The sequence below is a fragment of the Triturus cristatus genome, chromosome 6, assembly GCF_964204655.1.
Source record: "Triturus cristatus chromosome 6, aTriCri1.1, whole genome shotgun sequence".
In the NCBI taxonomy this organism is placed as follows: Eukaryota; Metazoa; Chordata; class Amphibia; order Caudata; family Salamandridae; genus Triturus; species Triturus cristatus.
Genome location: NC_140589.1, coordinates 1495660801 through 1495683362, shown reverse-complemented (window position 1 = coordinate 1495683362; position 22562 = coordinate 1495660801). Strand labels below are relative to the sequence as shown.

The following is a 22562-nucleotide window of genomic DNA, read 5'->3' as shown; positions in this document are numbered from 1 at the left end:
AAATTGCCAACTACTTCTTAGAAAAAATCTCCAAAATTGACCAATCCTTCGCGCCAACCCCCCCCCCCACCCCCTTCTTAACCCTCTACCCTTACCAGACACTTCCTCAAATTCTCCTTCTCTCTCTACGCCTCCTGACGACTCATTATCGCTCCCTCTTATCTTCCCTATTCCTGAACCCGGCCCCATCATACTTGAACTAAAAAATAATGCTTCTTGGCACGACTTCCATCCAGTCACTGAACTTGATGTCCTTAACGTCATTTCCAAACTGAAACCATCATCTCACACTAAAGATACTCTCCCATCCAACTTTCTCCAAGACCTAAAACATATCATTACCCCCTACTGGACCACCATCATCACCTCCTCCTTTACCTTTGGTTGTGTCCCTGCATCCCTCCAATTGGGACAAATCACTCCCATCCTCAAAAATCCTGCTGGCGACCCTAATGACCTAAATAACCTTCCTCTTCTCTCAAAAGCCCTTGAAAAATGCGCCCTGCTCCAACTAGATAGGCACATTGATTCATTCAATCTTTTAGACTAGTTTCAGAAAGGGCTGCAGTACTGAAACGGCAATACTAAACATAATTGATGACATCCAACACGCCCTTGACAAAGGCGAATCCTCCATACTCAATTCTCCTTGACCTCTCCGCTGCTTTCGATACTGTTAATCACTCTACGCTACTTAACACACTTAAAGATCGATTCGGCCTCTGCGGATCAGTCCTCAAATGGTTCACCTCCTTTTTCCAACACAGAACACAGCAAACTAAAATCCAGGACTGCCTTTCCAAACCTCTGCCCGTCTCCCTTGGGGTCCCACAGGGCTCTATCCTCTCCCCCTCTCTATTTAATCTCTTCATGGAACCCCTCATCCTTAAACAAGCGGGAATCAAACTACCACCTTTACGCTGATGACACCCAACTCTACTATAAGATTCAATCCCGCTCCGATATCCTTCACCTCAATGATGCCTCGAGTAAGATTCAAATCTGGTTCCACTACAACCACCTCAAGCTTAACCCAAAAAAGACCGAAATCATTCTCGTCTCCCCTAAGAACAACTCGCTCTCCATTCTATCATGGATCTCTGACCTTACAGCTCTCAACTGCTCTCTCACTATATCCAACACAGTTAAATCCCTCGGTTTTAACATTGACCAGAACCTTACTCTTATCCCCCATATACAAAAATTCAGCCAAAAGCGCTCTCTTCACACTCCATCACTTAAAGAAAATAAAACCCTTCATTCCAGCAGACGACTTTAAATTAGTAGTCCAATCGCTTGTCCAGTCAAAGATCGACTATGGGAACGCCATCCTCGTTGGAACTCCTAAAGCCCACCTCACCCCAATCAAATCTGTTCTGAACCTCGCCGCTAGGCTCATTAGCGACCTTAAATGGTTCGACCATATCTCCCCTGCCCTTAAAACCCTCAAGTGGCTGCCCGTTGAAGGAAGAGCCCCCTACAAGACTGCGTGCATTACGCACAAAACCCTGCATCAATGCTCCCCACAGTACCTCGCAGATAAACTTCACAAAGCTGGCTGCTCTAGATCACTGAGGAGCTCCAACACCCTCGCTCTTGTGCCTCCTCTATTAAACAAGAACACCACACAATCTTGCTCCTTTTCCGGGAACGAACCTAACATCTGGAACTCCCAGTTGCAACCCCCGTACGCCAGCTTAAAAAAAGACCTCAAACTTCTCCTGCTGAACAAATACTGGGGTCCTTAAATCTGCCCCTGGGCACTCATCCCACCCCTACCTCCTTTTGTTCTCCTCCCCCTCCTTCATCTTCCTTCGCCCACTAACTCCTCCCTCCAGCCTTTCCTACAGGTCCTGGCCGTCCCTTCAGGTACTACCTAATCCTCCCCCCCCCCTCCTCAGCCTCCCCCCATTCACATACCCGTCCCCCCTCTTCTCCATGCTTTCCCTCCCACGCTAGGATAATTCTCTCAGGACTTACTACAACCCTTTGTAACTCATGTAATGCGATGGTGTAAAACTAGAGCTGCTTTTGACCTTCTTGTTGGGTTTTGAATACTACCTCATTGTAATCCTGTTACGCTCAACTAATTTATTTATGTATAGCTGTATGATATCGCCTTAACTACCCCCTCACCTCTCCCCACTTCCATACCCTGCCCCCTTTTTTTTGTTTTTCATCCTCTCCCTCTCTCACTAACCTAACCTCTATTGATTGATTTGTTGCAACCCTTTGGCAACTTGTTGTGTAGATTATGTAATATCTAAATTGTTTTCTACCGTTCTGTATTGGTTTCTGAACACTACCTCATTGTAAATTTTTCTTACTGCAATGAATACTCGTGTAAAGCGCTCTGATCCCCCCGGGTCCAGCCAGCGCTATATAAAACATGTTAAATAAATAAATACATTTATTAAACTCTAGATTTCATCCATTTAGTCACCTTTTTAACCTACATAAATCCTAAACTGTCTCACGCAGATTCGCATTATTGCTTGCAATCTTATTTCCTGCCACCAACTGCCGCTCTACAACTAGCGAGGGATGCAAATTATGCAGCAGAAGAAGCTCTGATGAAGAAGAGTCACACGAGGACTCTGCTATCTACTACAGTCTCAAAAGAAAACAAGATATTGTAACAAAACTATGATCCCAAATTTCCAAGAGATTATAAATTCATAGTTTAAAGTCATTGTGCATGCTAGCAACATCCAGGCATATTGTACAACCTAGGAGATGCTGACAAGTGCCCCATCCAGTATGGCGGAGAGTTCAACATTTTTTATCCAGGAATCCTATTTTCGAAGCCTCATGGAGAAAAAAAACAGGCTTGTGAGCGAAAACTGCTAGTTTGCTTTTAAAAGTGTCACATGGTTAATTTGTTTAAATGTGCTTTCTTCTGTTAAGACAAACATGCATTTATTCATTTATGTCATTTGTAAAGCGCATGCCTACCTAAAAAAGTTTCCCAGCACTGACATCCTCACTAACTCACCAGAATTACTGAAGCAAAGGGAGACTCTTAATAATGAAAAGATGGGAACAACCATGTTTTGAGGTGCTTATGAAAAGCTATAAGTGATTTACAAATTCTCAATGATTGTGGCAAGGTGTTCCACAGTTTTGGTCCAAGATATGAAAATGCTCGGCCACCTTGGTGGATTTTCTTGACTCCTGAGATTGCAGCTAGCACCAGGTGGTTAAAGCGGAGCAGGCGTTTAGGTGTGTACCAGGACACCAAAGGTCTCAAGTACAAAGGCCCTGTTATGAAAAGATAATTGTAAATACAGCATAAGGCTTTAAATTGTACCAGACGTTCAACTGGCAACCTGTGAAGGCTGTATAATGTACTGGTTGAGGAAGTAATTCTGGGTGGAAGGAAAAGGAGCCATGCAGCTGCATTCTGTACAGTCTGAAACCGTTTAAGCAGAGAAGTAGCAGCACCAAGGATAGAACATTTCCGCAGTACAGTGTGAACATTACAAGGGAAGGGCTACTGTTCTTTTAGCAAGGTCCCGAAGGCCCACCAAGGTTTTCCTTAACCATTTAAGGATGCCAAAACAGCAGACTGCTACTTTGTTGATCGGATAGCTCATAGACAGCTTGTCATCGAGCCATACTCTCAGATTTTTTTTTACTGGACTGGTGATGGAGTACTACCCATAGCAGATGGCCACAGATGAGGGCCCCAGAGATGGGGTTGGTTGCCCACCAGCAGAACCTCGGTCTTGTCCCCATTCAGTTTTAATGAATTTCCATTCATCCAAGGTGAACCTTGGGTAAGACAGCTGCTAAGAGATTCTGTCCTGTTGATATCCTGAGATAAGGATACCACAAATTGGGTATCATCTGCATCAGAAAACAATGTCAGCCCATGCGATTTTACAATCTCTGCTAAAGGTCTCACATACAGATTGAAAAGTAGGGGGCTCACTCAGGGACACTCCGGAAGCTAGGTGGTGTGGGTTAGACCTATGATCATTGGAATGCACCGGAAAGGTGCGGTCATGCAAAAAAGAGCTCAGTCACACCAGGGTTGCGGCCCACACACCCATGTCCCCTAGCATGGTCATTAAAGTAAAACGTCTCACAGTGTTAAAAGCGGCACTGAGATCCAAAAGGATCAGTGCCGCTGCACCCCCTTTATCTAGCCGGCAGCAAAGATATTCAGTGACGCAGAGAAGGGTTGATTCTATACGGTCACCAGGCCTGAAGCCTGATTGCAAAGAACGTAATAGACCATTTAGTTCAATGTAGGAGGAGAGCTGTGGATTATCATGTTTCTCCAACACCTTAGCCAATGTCGGGAGAAGCGATATCGGCCTATAATTTGACCATACCAGAGGGTCCAAGTTTTTTTTATTTAGTAAACATGTAACTAAAGCGAGCTTCCATGCTAGCGGAACAATGCCTTCTGACAAGGAGGAATTTAAAAATGAATTAATAGCTCCAAAACTGATAACACAAGCTTGCCTAGTACTGGGCAGTGAGTGTGTGTGTGTGGGGGGGGGGGGGGGTCAGGGATCAACTGGAGAGCTTTATCTGACAGTTGCACCCAGAGAACTAAATAAAATCACATCTAGGGGTTGAAAAAAATTCGGTGTACAAGTTGAATCAGAAGACACTTCAGAGGGGCTAGCCAGTGAAGCGCCTACAGAAGAGGCCTGAATACCTGTGACTTTGTTTTAAAAGAAGCCCGTAATATTATCACATTGTACTTATGTGAGGGGAGTAGCGGGGACAGTGCTAGCCTGATCCGACAGATTCTTAACTACCCTAAATAAAGATTTATGGCAGATTTTAGCCGCCATGGTCCTATCAGAGTACAATTTAGCTTTAGCAATGCAACATTCTTTCTGATATTGCTTTAGAGCTATTTTACATCTCAAAATGTCCTCATGATTCTAGGTTTTATGCCATCCCATTTATGACCTTTTGCACAATTGTTTTGGTTTAGTGCAATAAATCATTGAGCCATGGGGCAGGGTGGAGAGGTCGATGGGAGTCTTTTGCTAGAAGCAGGAACTAGTATATCAAGAGGGGATCTCATCGAAGAATCTAGAGTATGAGTGTCCGCTCTTACTGACTCACTCAAAGTGGGGCAATTAACTTCAAGTAAAGAATTGAAGGCTGAAACATTAAGCTTAGACCATCTCCTACCATGGAATGCTTTTGAAGCCTCTCTTAACCCCTTCGCAGCCAGGCCTTTTCCCCTCCTGTGCCACGACCTTTTTTGGCTATTTGGGGTAGTGCGCACTGAGGCCCCTGTAACTTTTTGACCACATAAGGTATTCAAGCCAAATTTGCGTCCTTTTCTTCCAACATCATGGGGATTCTGAAAATACTCAGGGTTTGTGGATTCCCCTGGAGGGGTCACAGAAATGAGCCAAAATACAGCAAAATTTAGTTTTTTGGGGGGTAAATGGTAAAAACGGGCTGCAAATGAAAGCATCTGGGTTTTTCCCTGCAAATGTTATCAAAAAAGGGTTTGTGGGGCTGAAATCACCATTTTCCCAGCTTTTAGGGGATAGCAGACTTTAGTCAGAAATCCAACATTTTTTACACAGTTTTGGCATTTTTCTGGGACATAGCCTATTTTTGCTATTTTTTGTGCTTTCAACCTCCTTCCAGTTAATGGTAGAAATGGATACAAAAGCAATAATGGATCCTGGAAAGTTATAGATTTTTAGAGAAGTAGACACAATTCTGAATTCAGCAAGGGGTCATTTGTGTAGATCCATCAAGGTTTCTTTATAGAAACTAACAGTTAAATATAGGATAAATTGAAAATTTGTTGAAAAAAGCGTCTTTTGTGTCAACATTTTCACCTGTAACTTCTTCTAATTTTGACAGCTCTTTGAAAGCAATATACTGTTACATCCGCTGGACATTACTGGTTGTGGGGATATATAGGACTTGTAGGTTCACCAAGAACCCGACGAACCCAGAGCCAAAAAATGAGCAGCAACATGCAATCGTTTTTTATTATGTACCAGGTATATAGTAATTATTCTGTAAAAATGTGTACATGGAAAAATCGGTATGAAAGACACCTATGTATTTCTGAAATGGGAACAAAATATAGAGTTTAGAAACAGTAGATATTTGCACATTTCCGAAATTGGGATACTCATACTAGCATGAGAATTATCAGTCATTTTTTAGAATGACTTCTTTTTTACACAATGTCTTTCATTTGGAAGGCAGAAATGCATCGAAAGTCAATAGGTAATAACAGGTCCTTTACAAATTTGAATTACCCTAAGTCTCCCGATAAAAATGGTACCTCACTTGTAGGGGTAGGCATAGTGCCCACGACAGGAAATGGCTCAAAACCCAACGTGAACACACCACATTTTCACAATGCAAAATTACCCTTTTTTAGCAAAGTGCCTAGCTGTAGTTTTTTAACCCTAGCTCTGCCGGCACCTAGGGAAACCTAGCAAACCTATACATTTTTGAAAACTAGACACCCAGGGGAATCCAGGATGGGGTGACTTGACTGCCTCCCACCAGGTTCTGTAACCCAGAATCCCTTGCAAACCTAAACAATTGCCAAAAAAAGCATTTTCCCCACATTTCTCTGGTGGAAAGTTCTGGAATCTGCGTGGATCCACACATTTCCACCCACCCCGCGTTCCCCAAAGTCTTCCGAGAAAAATGGTACCTCACTTGTGTGGGTCAGCCTAGTGCCCGCGACAGGAAACGGCGCAAAACGTAACGTGAACACACCTCAATTTTGATTCTAAAAATGACCCTTTTTAGGCGAAGTGCCTAGCTGTAGTTTTTGAACCATAGCTCTGCTGGCACCTAGGGATACCTAGCAAACCCACACATTTCTGAAAACTAGACACCCGGGGGATTCCAGGGAGGTATGGCTTGCGTGGATCCCCCTAACGTTTCCTTACCCAGAATGACCTGCAAACCTCAAATTTAGCTGAAAAATACTAAATGATGTCAAAATGATTTGGGGGGAGCAAAGGCCCGTGCCCAAGGGGCCGCTCCCCCCTCCCTGGTGTCTAGTGGGGGGATCCCTGCTTGGGGATCGCCCTCCTGTGGTACCAGGGGTACCATTGGAAAGGGGAGATTTTCCCCTTTCCAACGATACCTCTCCCGTCTTTCTACGTGCTCAGGGGGCTGAGATAGCCCCCTGAGCACGTACAAAGTGAAACTGAAATGAGCCTCTTGGCTCATTTCAGTTTCATTTTCAGTGCAATGACGTCGGCGCGACGTGCGCGCCGATCGTCATTGCACTGAAAGCAGGGGGGGCCTCGGGAGCTGGGTAAGCTCTTCCCCAGCTCCCGAGGCTATTTTGGTTAAAAGGGAATCCCTCTGGTGCCCGCACCAGAGGGATTCCCCGGGGAATGCCTCATGACGAGCTGGACTCGTCATGGGCACAGCGCGACTGTGCTCCATGACGAGTCCAGCTCGTCATGGGCACAGAAGGGGTTAACTGTGGTCCAGATTGAACCAGCAAAGAGAAAGGAACTGCAAAGTCATCCATCCGTGTTGAAGGAATAGGTTGATAGGTTTGAAAACCACTAAAGTTAGTTAATATAGGATCCAACATATGGCCGGCCAGGTGAGTTGAGGAGGTCCTCTTTAACAAACGAAGCCATGCTACAGTCTCCTTCCTCAAAATTAATGTTGAGGTCGCTTAATATGCTTAAGTTGGGAATTTTAGGAACGGGCAATGTGAGAACATCAGAGATACTAGAGCTTCAATTGACCACATTGCCCGGTCGGCGATAGATAAGGGCTCGACACAACGTAAAATTCTTAGTTAAAAACAATGAAAAAAAAGAAGAGCTTTGCATTCGGGATTAGCCAATGTATCTATTTTTTTTTACATAAAACACAATCTTTAAAAATAATAGCAGTGCCTCCTTTTTTGCTTGAGGTCCTGTCTCAGGATCCCAGGATCCTATAGGAAGGCGGAAAACTGAGATGACCTCTGGCCCGGGGGTCTCAGTGAGCCAGGTTTCTGTTAAGAAGACAGCGTCAGGGTCATGGTCTATAAGAAAATTCAACACGTCACTGTGATGTTTTGCAGGTGAGCGACAATTTAACCAAAAAAACTTAAGACCATTATAATTCTGGGCAAGCCAGGCTTCCTCTGCTCCAAATGGTTCCCTATGGAGGGCACAGGTTTTGAGGGCACAGGTTTTGAGTGCAGGGGAGAGGTCATTAACTTACCATGTGGGCACTTTTTAACTGCTACCATCTGGTCTAAATCAGCCAATGGGGACAAGCAACTGTAACCAAAGGGCGCAGGGCAAACAATTGAGCAGCAGAATAGGTGGGCTTACCTAAAAACGTAGGGGCAGCATTCCTGGCCCATGACAAAGATCAACTGACACAACAGACTGGGATTATCTGCACTTTTTCTACATTCTTTCATGCTGAAGCTTAGCGATAGTGTTAGGAAAAGGCTAATCTAATGTATGTGTCTGAACAAACACCGATTCGAAATTCATGGTCTTCCTTCGTGCCAAAATCAGCAGAGGCCAACTGCTGGGCTTCCAAGACCAACTCAAACAAACTGATGCCTTAAGCGAGGGAGATCTTGCTCCTCTCCCCCACTCCCATACACACACACAACCACATCACATTTTTCTTTAAAAGGGAAGGCACAAAACTAATTTTACATTGTATAAATGGTCTATCCTCAGAACACTGGAGATATTCCCAGTAGGGAAAAAAGAGCAGATGGGAGCTGGAGCATTTACTTTATTAATGAGAACAGGAACTTGACCAGTTTTGGGAGGAGCTGTGAAGAGATGAACACAAGTGATTCACACTGCGATTATGTTTTTCTGTAGTAAAAAGGACTCTGAGGTCACTTTTGCAGTAACTCAAGCCACTTAAATAGAACTGAAACACAAAATTATCTGCAGGTAAAGTGCAAGAACTAGAGTTTGATCTTCTCAGGTACATTATTAGCCCTTAAAGGAAACCCAGATAACTAGTTTCAGAAAAAGAACTGCCATGTTCAGATGAACTAATACCTTTTTGCATGCTGTTATTAAGGATTCTGCCAGAGTAATGGAGAGACAGTCTCCAGGCTTGAATCTATGTATGCATGCATCTATTTATGTTGCGTTTTTATTGTGTAAACCGTGCCAAAGGCAGCGGAGCACTGTATAGGGTCAGTGCCAAGGATACAGTCCAGTTCCCGATCAGTGAAACTCGATAACAAGTGCAGCTATGCAGACAAAGTAATTTGTGTCTACCTGGAAGAGAACAAGAGGACCAGCTGCCACTAGACATTTCTTCAGCCTCCATATGTACATCTCCTCCTGTGTCTGCGGTGTAAAGAAGGCTCTGTAGAGAAAGTAACTCAGAACTGCTGCTAAGGAGTTCTGGGACCCAGATGTCATTGGACACTTTGCCATGAACCTGTACTAGAGAACTGATGAGCCTTTTTACAACCTGTCCAAGACTTTTGGAGAACCAGGGAATAAATGACAAAACTTTTTGTAACGTTTGGGACACAGACATTTTTCTATTTCTGAAAGACACAACCTTCCTGGCTGCATTTTAGTAGTTGGTCCCGTTCTATGGTTTATCTACAGAGTTCAGCTATACTGAAAGGCAGAGAAAAAGGAGTATCTACCCTTGTAGAGACCTATATAACTGGCTCCATTCAGGATTTTCACCCTCTAGAATTTTGAAAGGCTGTATGTAAACCACCAATGCGCTCAATCACCAGTTAACAATGAAGGGTGCGCAGATCCTGGTCTACCACAAAGACCAACACTTAGGGCCTGATTACGAGTTTGGCGGTCCTGGAGCGGGCCGCCACACCAGCGCCCTGCTCCAGGACCACCAAGCCCGTAGTCAGACCACCCGCCAGATTAGGAGTTTTCTTCTGGTCTGGTGGGTGGTACTTTGGTGTTCCCAAGGCAGTGCCTATTAAAAAACAAAAGTGCAGTGAGAACGCCAACGACTGTTCCTGCATGCAGACAAGGGGGCACACCATGTGTCCCACTGCATGTATCCCATGGCCCTGAAAGTGAGATGGTCAGAAAAATCCCAAAACGTTAACCGGTGCCGCAGCGGCCGCCGGAAAGCATATTTGGGACTCTGACCGCCATGGGATCCTTGATCCCCGGTAGTCCTGTGGCGGTCCCACCACGGTATTTGCAATACGGCGGGGGGACCACCAGTCTGGCAGTCACAGGTACCACCACCATGGGTTCGGCAGTCCGATGGACCGCCGAGTTCCAGATTGGTTTCAATACAAAAGGTTTTTGATTTTTACGTCAGGTTTTCCTCAAAATAATTTTGTCAAAAAGATAAAACTGCCACACGACTCGGATGGAATTTTGGTATTGTTGCACATGTACCAAATATTTTTTCCCCTGAGAAGGAATTTTCCTGTTGTGCCAAACTTTATAAGAATACACCATGTAGCCCTCACACAAACCAGTTTAGCTAAGAGGAGTTAGCCGTTTCGGCTTTGTGAGAAATGAGTCCATCTCACACAACTGGGGCCTCTATTCCAATAGCTTAATACCATGGTTTGGTACAGCTTGCATGCCCCGAAGAACTGCGCAGGAATTCTTCCGCAGGTTTTGGTCCCCTTATAGCTAATGAGATCCTAATGTGAAATCCTAATGTGAAATCCTAATGTGAGAACCAGAAGGATGTAAGACACAAAAGAAACTGTCTCAAAGAGTTGGCCAATGGACAGATTTCAAAGGCAATGAAGACAGAAGTGGTATTTGTTGAGCGGATACTGCCAAATGTAGTGATACTCAAAGTACAGCCCAGGGCCTCATGCGGCCCTCCTGGCCTTTATGTGAAGCCCCCCCCTCAGCAACAGCACTGGGCTGCTTTTTACTCGGCGTAGCACGAATATTAAAAATGTTAAATAAATGTGGAAGCATTTATTTAAAGTTTAATTGTTGTTAAAGAGAGGAAGTAACGAGGGTGTCTTGCACTGCTTAACTTTAGGAAGACCTTCATTTATAAAGACATCTTGCAGCAGGCTCTTACAAATTCAAAAGCGTATTTCATTAACATGCAGAACCATCTCACCTTAGTAAATCAGATTACATCAGTTACATTCATAAGTATTTTTTTAAAGTGATAAGTTTTCAAACATGAATTTAGAAACATTCATGCTTCCGCTCACCCAGGCAACAATGCCAAGAGTGAACTAAGAGGGAAGTCAGTTGTTATGTGCACCCTTTCTTTGGGTGACCAGTTTCTAGTTTAGATGAACAACATTATAGTTTATTAAATCAAACACAGGAGAAGGTTTTGTAAGGCGCACATCATGAAGTCATATATTTTGAGGCCATCCTTTATGTAATAATGAACGGAAAGTAAAATAAAACAGTTGCCTAAGATCACACAATTTGGTCAAGAGGGGAAGCCATCTGGTCTAAATCAGCCAATGGGGACAAGCAACTGTAACCAAAGGGCGCAGGGCAAACAACTGAGCAGCAGAATAGGTGGGCTTACCTAAAAACGTAGGGGCAGCATTCCTGGCCCATGACAAAGATCAACTGACACAATAGACTGGGATTATCTGCACTTTTTCTACATTCTTTCATGCTGAAGCTTAGCGATAGTGTTAGGAAAAGGCTAATCTAATGTATGTGTCTGAACAAACACCGATTCGAACTTCATTGTCTTCCTTCGTGCCAAAATCAGCAGAGGCCAACTGCTGGGCTTCCAAGACCAACTCAAACAAACTGATGCCTTAAGCGAGGGAGATCTTGCTCCTCTCCCCCACTCCCATACACACACACATCACATTTTTCTTTAAAAGGGAAGGCACAAAACTAATTTTACATTGTATAAATGGTCTATCCTCAGAACACTGGAGATATTCCCAGTAGGGAAAAAAGAGCAGATGGGAGCTGGAGCATTTACTTTATTAATGAGAACAGGAACTTGACCAGTTTTGGGAGGAGCTGTGAAGAGATGAACACAAGTGATTCACACTGCGATTATGTTTTTCTGTAGTAAAAAGGACTCTGAGGTCACTTTTGCAGTAACTCAAGCCACTTAAATAGAACTGAAACACAAAATTATCTGCAGGTAAAGTGCAAGAACTAGAGTTTGATCTTCTCAGGTACATTATTAGCCCTTAAAGGAAACCCAGATAACTAGTTTCAGAAAAAGAACTGCCATGTTCAGATGAACTAATACCTTTTTGCATGCTGTTATTAAGGATTCTGCCAGAGTAATGGAGAGACAGTCTCCAGGCTTGAATCTATGTATGCATGCATCTATTTATGTTGCGTTTTTATTGTGTAAACCGTGCCAAAGGCAGCGGAGCACTGTATAGGGTCAGTGCCAAGGATACAGTCCAGTTCCCGATCAGTGAAACTCGATAACAAGTGCGGCTATGCAGACAAAGTAATTTGTGTCTACCTGGAAGAGAACAAGATGACCAGCTGCCACTAGACATTTCTTCAGCCTCCATATGTACATCTCCTCCTGTGTCTGCGGTGTAAAGAAGGCTCTGTAGAGAAAGTAACTCAGAACTGCTGCTAAGGAGTTCTGGGACCCAGATGTCATTGGACACTTTGCCATGAACCTGTACTAGAGAACTGAGGAGCCTTTTTACAACCTGTCCAAGACTTTTGGAGAACCAGGGAATAAATGACAAAACTTTTTGTAACGTTTGGGACACAGACATTTTTCTATTTCTGAAAGACACAACCATCCTGGCTGCATTTTAGTAGTTGGTCCCGTTCTATGGTTTATCTACAGAGTTCAGCTATACTGAAAGGCAGAGAAAAAGGAGTATCTACCCTTGTAGAGACCTATATAACTGGCTCCATTCAGGATTTTCAACCTCTAGAATTTTAAAAGGCTGTATGTAAACCACCAATGCGCTCAATCACCAGTTAACAATGAAGGGTGCGCAGATCCTGGTCTACCACAAAGACCAACACTTAGGGCCTGATTACGAGTTTGGCGGTCCTGGAGCGGGCCGCCACACCAGCGCCCTGCTCCAGGACCACCAAGCCCGTAGTCAGACCACTCGCCAGATTAGGAGTTTTCTTCTGGTCTGGTGGGTGGTACTTTGGTGTTCCCAAGGCAGTGCCTATTAAAAAAAAAAAAGTGCAGTTAGAAAGCCAACGACTGTTCCTGCATGCAGACAAGGGGGCACACCATGTGCCCCACTGCATGTATCCCATGGCCCTGAAAGTGAGATGGTCAGAAAAATCCCAAAACGTTAACCGGTGCCGCAGCGGCCGCCGGAAAGCATATTTGGGACTCTGACCGCCATGGGATCCTTGATCCCCGGTAGTCCTGTGGCGGTCCCACCACGGTATTTGCAATACGGCGGGGGGACCACCAGTCTGGCAGTCACAGGTACCACCACCATGGGTTCGGCAGTCCGATGGACCGCCGAGTTCCAGATTGGTTTCAATACAAAAGGTTTTTGATTTTTATGTCAGGTTTTCCTCAAAATAATTTTGTCAAAAAGATAAAACTGCCACACGACTCGGATGGAATTTTGGTATTGTTGCACATGTACCAAATATTTTTTCCCCTGAGAAGGAATTTTCCTGTTGTGCCAAACTTTATAAAAATACACCATGTAGCCCTCACACAAACCAGTTTAGCTAAGAGGAGTTAGCTGTTTCGGCTTTGTGAGAAATGAGTCCATCTCACACAACTGGGGCCTCTATTCCAATAGCTTAATACCATGGTTTGGTACAGCTTGCATGCCCCGAAGAACTGCGCAGGAATTATTCCGCAGGTTTTGGTCCCCTTATAGCTAATGAGATCCTAATGTGAAATCCTAATGTGAGAACCAGAAGGATGTAAGACACAAAAGAAACTGTCTCAAAGAGTTGGCCAATGGACAGATTTCAAAGGCAATGAAGACAGAAGTGGTATTTGGTGAGCGGATACTGCCAAATGTAGTGATACTCAAAGTACAGCCCAGGGCCTCATGCGGCCCTCCTGGCCTTTATGTGAAGCCCCCCCTCAGCAGCAGCACTGGGCTGCTTTTTACTCGGCATAGCACGAATATTAAAAATGTTAAATAAATGTGGAAGCATTTATTTAAAGTTTAATTGTTGTTAAAGAGAGGAAGTAACGAGGGTGTCTTGCACTGCTTAACTTTAGGAAGACCTTCATTTATAAAGACATCTTGCAGCAGGCTCTTAAAAATTCAAAAGCTTATTTCATTAACATGCAGAACCATCTCACCTTAGTAAATCAGATTACATCAGTTACATTCATAAGTATTTTTTTAAAGTGATAAGTTTTCAAACATGAATTTAGAAACATTCATGCTTCCCCTCACCCAGGCAACAATGCCAACAGTGAACTAAGAGGGAAGTCAGTTGTTATGTGCACCCTTTCTTTGGGTGACCAGTTTCTAGTTTAGATGAACAACATTATAGTTTATTAAATCAAACACAGGAGAAGGTTTTGTAAGGCGCACATCATGAAGTCATATATTTTGAGGCCATCCTTTATGTAATAATGAACGGAAAGTAAAATAAAACAGTTGCCTAAGATCACACAATTTGGTCAAGAGGGGAAGCCAGGATTGACCCAGGTTTTCTGGTTCTACATTGTGCAATTCAATTCAGACAGTAGATGCACATGTGTTGCGTTGTCTACACTAAACTTACTCCCCAATACCCCACCCCGACCATCCCCTACTGGCATCAGTGTGGCCGTCGGTCACACCACCAACCAAACGTTTTGGCCCCTGGGAAAATGTTTGTGAGTACCCGTGGCCTAAAGAGAACAAGTTATGTTTCACAATACCTACTGTGTTCACAGGATGCTAAAGACATTACCTCAACGTCCTGAACCATTGAGTTTTTCAACCCTCTTTTCTCCGGTTAAAGATTCATGCCATCAGTGTTTTAAAATTTCAATTCCTTAGAAAACTACTTAGTAGCACTTCTTCACGACACGGCACAGGTTCCCTACCCTTTTCTTCATGAGGATGACACTTCATCGCACTCTCCTAGAGATAAGAATTTCACAGTTTTCATATTATTTCAGTATATTAATTCAGTTCTTCTTTGATGTTAAGTACACTCTTGTGACTTTGGTCTTTGCTAACCACCATGTGGTTGTAATTGGATGTGCCAACTGCTCTTGGCTTTTATTTGCCACTTGGCATTTGAGCTATGCATTCTGTCCTTAAGGGTGCGTTTGTATATGAGGCACTAGTCCGTATAGAAATCCATACAATTGAGTTCGAAGTTTGAAAACCAATATATGCATGCCTGCACATCTATGGGAACGTATGCGGCACTAGTCCGCTTAATGCATATATAGTGGAGTCTACCGGGCTTGACTATTCAGTATTACTAGCTTTTGTCTGATTATCAACTCGCAATGGATAAAGTTGGTTGAATCTTTTGTCGGAAATTTAATGTGCGGTAAAACGTATTGCATATATCCGACAACATGACATAATTGGAATTCAATATGTAAAATGTTAACAAGCTGATCGAATGTCAGAACTCAAAGAATACTAGGTTATATTCATCTAATTGTACGAGGTTTGTACCTGTTTAGAAATGGCGGCCGCTTTGAAGCCTAAATGAGCAATATGTTAGCACCTCTTCTATGTTTACATATACCTATATGTATGTTTGAGAATCCAGAAGTAATCGTGTGACCAAGACACAGGTTGTGTCGAAACGCGTAGCGATTTATGATTAAAAAAGACTGACCTTTGAGAGTGCGTTTTTCGTTTCTTGAGACTGGTAATTGGATTATCCGGCAGTGGGTTCGCCGGACAACGCACCACCTGACGAGGGCTTGGATCCCGGAAGGACCCGACTATTATTGAATTGAAACGGAGGGATCACTCGCCGGCCTTGGAGATACGAGGAGACTCCGTGGATAGACGAATCGGGAGAGAAACGAGAGCCTGCATGCAAAGGAGGTAAGCCGGGTCCCGGTGTGTGCTGCGGGGGAGGGTGGCAGGCGGGCACTTGTGCACGAGTGTTTACCCTCCTAGCGCGGATGCGGGGGGGCCCGGTACTTGCCTCCGATCAAATCGGATTGTACTTTACTGTAACAACGGAGACAAGCAGACAGGGCCACTTCTAACTCCCATACGATTCAGACAATATTACATCCCAAGGCATCAGGAACCGCGCATGTACAGCGGGGAGGTCTGTCATGATTAATTGAATCGGAGGGTGTAACAGACACTACAGGTTCTGTTTGTCCGCTGGTTTCTCAAGTGCAAACAGAAGACACAGAGTGTGTGCTGCATCCGGAAGTAATTGATCTAAGTTATGGAGAGTGACAGTGAGAGACGTAGGGAAGCACAAACTTTGTTCGCAAGAGCTCCCGGCAAGGGAAGCCAATCTGGAGCTTCTATAAATAAACCAGATGTTAATACGTTGAACACCAAAATGCGGAGGTATGAGAAACTAAAAAAACAGGAAGCATCGAAATGGTGGGAGGCAGTCTCACTTCAAGACTACGTTGACAAGGAAATGGTACCACGTGGTTTGCGCATATATACTACCCCGTCACATGAGGCACGGAACCCACGGATGCTTGAAGACTGGGCAAACAATTCGGCCCTGAGTTCCAAGAATATGCTTCTGATCCTCATTAAATACGCATGGGAGGATAGAGAGGAAATAATTAAAGAATTGGAAGCGATCAATGACGATTTCAAAAAGAGTACCGACCAGGAGGAGATCAAAAAATTCAAAGAAGACCTGGTGAATAGACTCAAGAGATATGAAGATGATATCAAATCACGGAAACAGAGAAAGCTGCATAGGGATTGTGCGGACTACGAGAGCGGTCGTATCTTAACATATAGCCAGAAATATGATCATCTCTATAAACAGAAAGACAACCAAGGAAACACTTCTGAAAATGTGGAAGCAGTAACTGAAACACCGACAACAGAAGATTCGGACACAGAACTCTCAGATACCACAGCCAGTACTTCCTCTGAAGTGGAGATAACAAGTAAACCTGCGTCTTTTTTAGACGAATTTCGCGTCATGAGGACCAGACGACAGAAGGAAGATACCCAACCGACCACTCCGAAGAGAGGACGGGGACGTGGCCGGGGGCAAGGAAGAGGAAGAGGAAGAGGCAGGGGCGGTCCAAGCAGAGGAGACTCAGGCTCCGACAAAGGAGAAATAAGCAAGGCACTCATGGGAACCAAAAGAGGAGGCCAAAGGAAAATATACTAATCATGGATGAGGAAATGGTAAATAGAACAATCATCAATCTATCCTCTAGATTCCTTACACCCATGGAAAAAACAACGCTATGCTTAGGCCTAACTTACTGCCCCACTGAGTTGTATAATTATGCTAACACTAGAGTGGATATCTTTAAGTTCGTAAGAAAACTTAAATTAAAAAAATGGCATAGCCTAAGGAACGCCAGACCACCTGAAAGCATTGATCAACAATTGGATATCTGGTCGCAACCGAATCTCAATGTTGGTGATGCAGATGTCCTAGAAACTATGTATGATCTAGCAGAGCCTGTGATGGGCACTGGAGGGTCCCAGGATTCAGAAGATCTGGAGGGTGTCAATATACATAGGGCAGCTTGCACTACGTTCAAGCCCAGATCCATTTTCTTTCCGACTTTGCCACACGACTCAATAGACACCTTTCAGGAAGTGGTAACGAAGGAAATGATTAAGCATAAACACAGACTAGGTACACGTCAGAATTATGACTCCAATCTTTCCAATCAGCAAAGAACCTTTATTCTTTCTCTAGCACAAGACAGTAGTATGGTAATCAGACCCTCCGACAAGGGAGGCAATATTGTCTTGTGGGACAAACGTATGTACATTTATGAAGCACTAAAACAACTTTCTGATGCGAACTTTTATTGCAAATGTACCACTGATGTATATAATGACAGCATAAATAACACATGGGAAAAACTAGCTAATTGGCAAAAAGAAGGACTCATCACATGGCAGGAATACTGTTTTCTAAAAAAAGATTTCCCCAAATTACCTATCTTGTACTTACTCCCGAAGATACATAAAAACCCACTTGTACCACCAGGGAGACCTATAGTATCATCACTAGGCAATGTCAACGAGAACATATCTAAATACGTTGACTTCTTTCTTAGAGAGTATGTCACCCAGTTACCCTCACACATCAGGGATACTAAAGATTTTCTGAATAAAATCTCTGATATCACATGGGCAGAGGAATATCTACTCATTGCCCTGGATGTGAGTTCATTATATACCATCATTGATCACACCCAGGGCATTGAAGCATGTCTCCACTTTCTCAAAGCAAGAAATATCTGCTATCTTGATCACACCAATATGTTAATTGACATGATGGGTCTATGTCTGAAAAATAACATCTTCCTATTTAATGGTGAAATTTACAAACAGGTCCGCGGCACGGCCATGGGAACGTGCTTCGCACCTAGTTTTGCGAACCTCTTCCTGGGTAAGTGGGAGGAGGAGCTCCACACTAACAGTGACATGGACTCAGACTTTGAAAAAGTCTTGGTGTGGTTAAGGTATATTGACGATCTCTTCGTCATTTGGAAGGGCAATGAAGAGGAAGCTAGGAAATTCATTAGCAAACTTAACAACAACAAGTATAACATACATCTTACTGCTAGTATAAGTAGCAATAAAATTGAATTCCTAGACACCGTCATTTCTATACAGGAAGGCAGAATGGTTTCCAGCTTACACCGGAAGGAAACTTCCGGGAACAGCCTGCTCCATGCTAACAGTGCTCATCCAGAGCCACTTAAATGGAGCATCCCCTTTGGGGAGGTGCTAAGAGCACGGAGAAATTGCAGCACGGAGGAAGACTTTAAGAAAGAACTAGGTATCGTACTAGGCAGATTCAGAGAAAGAGGGTACCCGGAATGGGTATTAAACAAGGCAGTAAAGAAGATCAGTGGAATCAGCAGATTACAAGCCTTGGAATACTCCACCAGGGAGGACCAGGAAGAAATGCCAACTAGAGTGATAACTACATTCAATCACGAATCCAAACAGGTCCAGAAAATGCTAGCTGACAATTGGAGGATCTTGAAATCAGATTCTGTCATTGGTGGGACCATCGGTGACAGACCTCTAATAACATATAGAAGAGGGAGGAATTTGAAAGATATTTTGGTCAGAGGAGATATCACAGAAACACCCAATAGGAACCGCTTCGATCTCAAAGGGTTCTATCCATGTGGCCATTGCAAAGCCTGCAAATGTAGCCACATGGTTAAGGATTTTAGGATCCCGGGATTAAGACAGAATAAAACTATCCCGCAGTTCCTTATATGTAGTACTAACTATGTAGTGTATATCCTGGAATGCCCGTGCGGACTCTGGTATGTTGGGAGTACAACTTGCATGGTTAAAAAGCGGATACAGGAACACCTTAGAGCCATAACCAACAAGGACCAGAATTATCCCATTGCTCGACACTTCCAGGGTGTACACCAGTCCAATAACTCTCTTTTGAAGTACTTCGCCATAGAACAGGTGCATGTTTCCAAAAGAGGAGGTAATAGAGAGCTGGCCCTGAGGAAGAGGGAATCCAAATGGATCATGGAATTAGAAACTAAGTTCCCTGGGGGGCATAATATGGACGAGGAACTTGCAACACACTTACATGATGATTGAACAGTTAATCGTGTATTGTGATATCTATCTGTATTTTGTAGTATATATGTAATTTATATGTATTTTATGAGTATTGAATGCCTTTTATATCGTTTTGAATAACATGCTAGTTCAGACATGTGATTTATGAGTAATCGATAGCCAATTTTTAACCTATGTTTCTCTCACCATCCAGGAGGAAAGGAAGGGACCATTCACTTCTTCACGACACGGCCCAGGTTCCCTACCCTTTTCTTCATGAGGATGACACTTCATCGCACTCTCCTAGAGATAAGAATTTCACAGTTTTCATATTATTTCAGTATATTAATTCAGTTCTTCTTTGATGTTAAGTACACTCTTGTGACTTTGGTCTTTGCTAACCACCATGTGGTTGTAATTGGATGTGCCAACTGCTCTTGGCTTTTATTTGCCACTTGGCATTTGAGCTATGCATTCTGTCCTTAAGGGTGCGTTTGTATATGAGGCACTAGTCCGTATAGAAATCCATACAATTGAGTTCGAAGTTTGAAAACCAATATATGCATGCCTGCACATCTATGGGAACGTATGCGGCACTAGTCCGCTTAATGCATATATAGTGGAGTCTACCGGGCTTGACTATTCAGTATTACTAGCTTTTGTCTGATTATCAACTCGCAATGGATAAAGTTGGTTGAATCTTTTGTCGGAAATTTAATGTGCGGTAAAACGTATTGCATATATCCGACAACATGACATAATTGGAATTCAATATGTAAAATGTTAACAAGCTGATCGAATGTCAGAACTCAAAGAATACTTGGTTATATTCATCTAATTGTACGAGGTTTGTACCTGTTTAGAAATGGCGGCCGCTTTGCAGCCTAAATGAGCAATATGTTAGCACCTCTTCTATGTTTACATATACCTATATGTATGTTTGAGAATCCAGAAGTAATCGTGTGACCAAGACACAGGTTGTGTCGAAACGCGTAGCGATTTATGATTAAAAAAGACAGACCTTTGAGAGTGCGTTTTTCGTTTCTTGAGACTGGTAATTGGATTATCCGGCAGTGGGTTCGTCGGACAACGCACCACCTGACGAGGGCTTGGATCCCGGAAGGACCCGACTGTTATTGAATTAGTAGCATGTAACTAGGGTTATTCACACAAACGTCTGAAAGTACACTAATCATATCGGATAAAAAAATCAATTTCCCTTACATTAAAAAAAACACAATGGCAATCTTACCTGTGTGACATCTTTTATGGTAAATGAGTATGTGGTTCTGTGTAAATCTTGCACCACAGTCATCACAAGAGAATGGTTTTTCACCAGTATGAATTCTGTAATTACAAAATATTAGTAGCATCGTTACTTGAGGATCCCCAGTATATTGTGTGCTTCTCTAAACTTAAGAAGTAACAATACCTAGAAAAAAAGACTACATTTTGGGTTTCTGATAAATAAACATGCAAGCACCTGCGAAAACAGAGGATTAATCACAGAGTAGAATAGATAAAGACAGCAAAACCAGAAAACATTATGGATTCATTCTTAAACAGACCTACCAAGCTAAATGTCTAAGTGTTGGAAGCATTCTGAGAATCTTTTAAGAGAACTGATAATACAAAGTGCAGGAATCCTGTTCTATTCAATAACAGCAGCATTGTGGTCCATTTGATTTTCCCTAGAATACTTATTTTAATTGCACAAGCATCAGTGGCCCATAACATGACAGGACATACCACAGAAAAAAAGAAATCACAGCTCAAGAAACCCCTGGCTATCAAGATTCCAAACTACTATGATATCAACCTTATTTACCGAAATAAACCAGTCTATATCTTTTCCAACCAAATGATCCTCAGCACTTTACACAGCCAAAATTACATCAACATATGAACCCAGCTATGATAACTATAGGTCTATTCAAAATATGTCACAAGCTCAGGTACATTTGGAGTTGGGTCTTGCACATCAACAATTAGTCAGACAGGGGGCTTCATTACAGTTTGCAAAAAATTGTGGGATGCCCCCAAAATACATTAAGCAACCAGATTTGGACTGAAATTATGAGACCTACATCTTAGAACCTATGACAAATATTTGTGTGCTCAACAATTGTCTCTTTGAAACGTAACGATTTGTGGGAATCCTAATGGTGTTTAAAAAGCTAGTATATAAACCTGTAAAAATGCTTTTGTAGGACAAGAATCAATTCGCCAACAAGACTGATGCCGGATGATGATAAACTCATATGATCAAATAATTGACCATCAATACTTGAAGACTAATTTCTCAACACATTTACAACGAAAAGTTCTCTCATACAGAATGGCCAATTTCACCATAAAGGAATTAAACCCCCAATGGGAAAAGGGTTGCAATGGAAAAAGGTGTGGTCCGCTCCAAACTGCAGGCTCTATGGTTATGAAGACATAGTTTTACATATTCTGTGTGGGTGTCCAATCCTGATAGATGCTCACAGGCCGTTTTTAGGCTAAAGCTTTAACACTCTCCGAATAAGAACCTGCAGGCAAGTTTGATACAGAGTCTAAATGGCCACCATATGCCGCTAAATTGCAAACTTGAAACAAGCATTGGCATAGCCAATAGGTCTCGTCTTTGGGACCTTATAAGTGTTTAGCCATGCAACAGTTGCATAAGTAAATACATATAAGGTCCCAAAAGCTAGACCTATTGGCTATGCCAAGCGGCCGCGGAAGTTAAAGTGATCACGATCAAACATCAAAGCGGCCGTGAAAGTAATTGCGGTCAAGCGCAGCGCGCGCGCCCGCGCACATGCACTGTAGCTCTAGGCTGGCCTGGTAGCACTTTTTGGAGCCCTCTCAATAAGCCTCGCCAGACCAGCGCATGCGCTGGGTCAGGCGAGACCTAAAAATGTATGGATCATTTCACGCCTATTAGCTGCACAAGACTGAGCGTACCATTGCCATTCTGCCCAATTGTACTGCAATGTATATA

General features: G+C 43.2%; 1 protein-coding gene across 3 annotated transcripts in view; it reads right to left on the bottom strand.

Moving 5' to 3' along the window:
* Window positions 1-22562, bottom strand: part of GZF1 (GDNF inducible zinc finger protein 1) — a 108751-nt gene that overhangs the window by 70353 nt on the left and 15836 nt on the right. For all 3 annotated transcript variants that reach the window (XM_085612621.1, XM_085612622.1, XM_085612623.1), the window contains exon 3: window positions 20826-20920. In XM_085612621.1, coding sequence (XP_085468747.1) covers window positions 20826-20920 — 95 coding nt within the window. The remainder of the gene's footprint in view (window positions 1-20825; window positions 20921-22562) is intronic.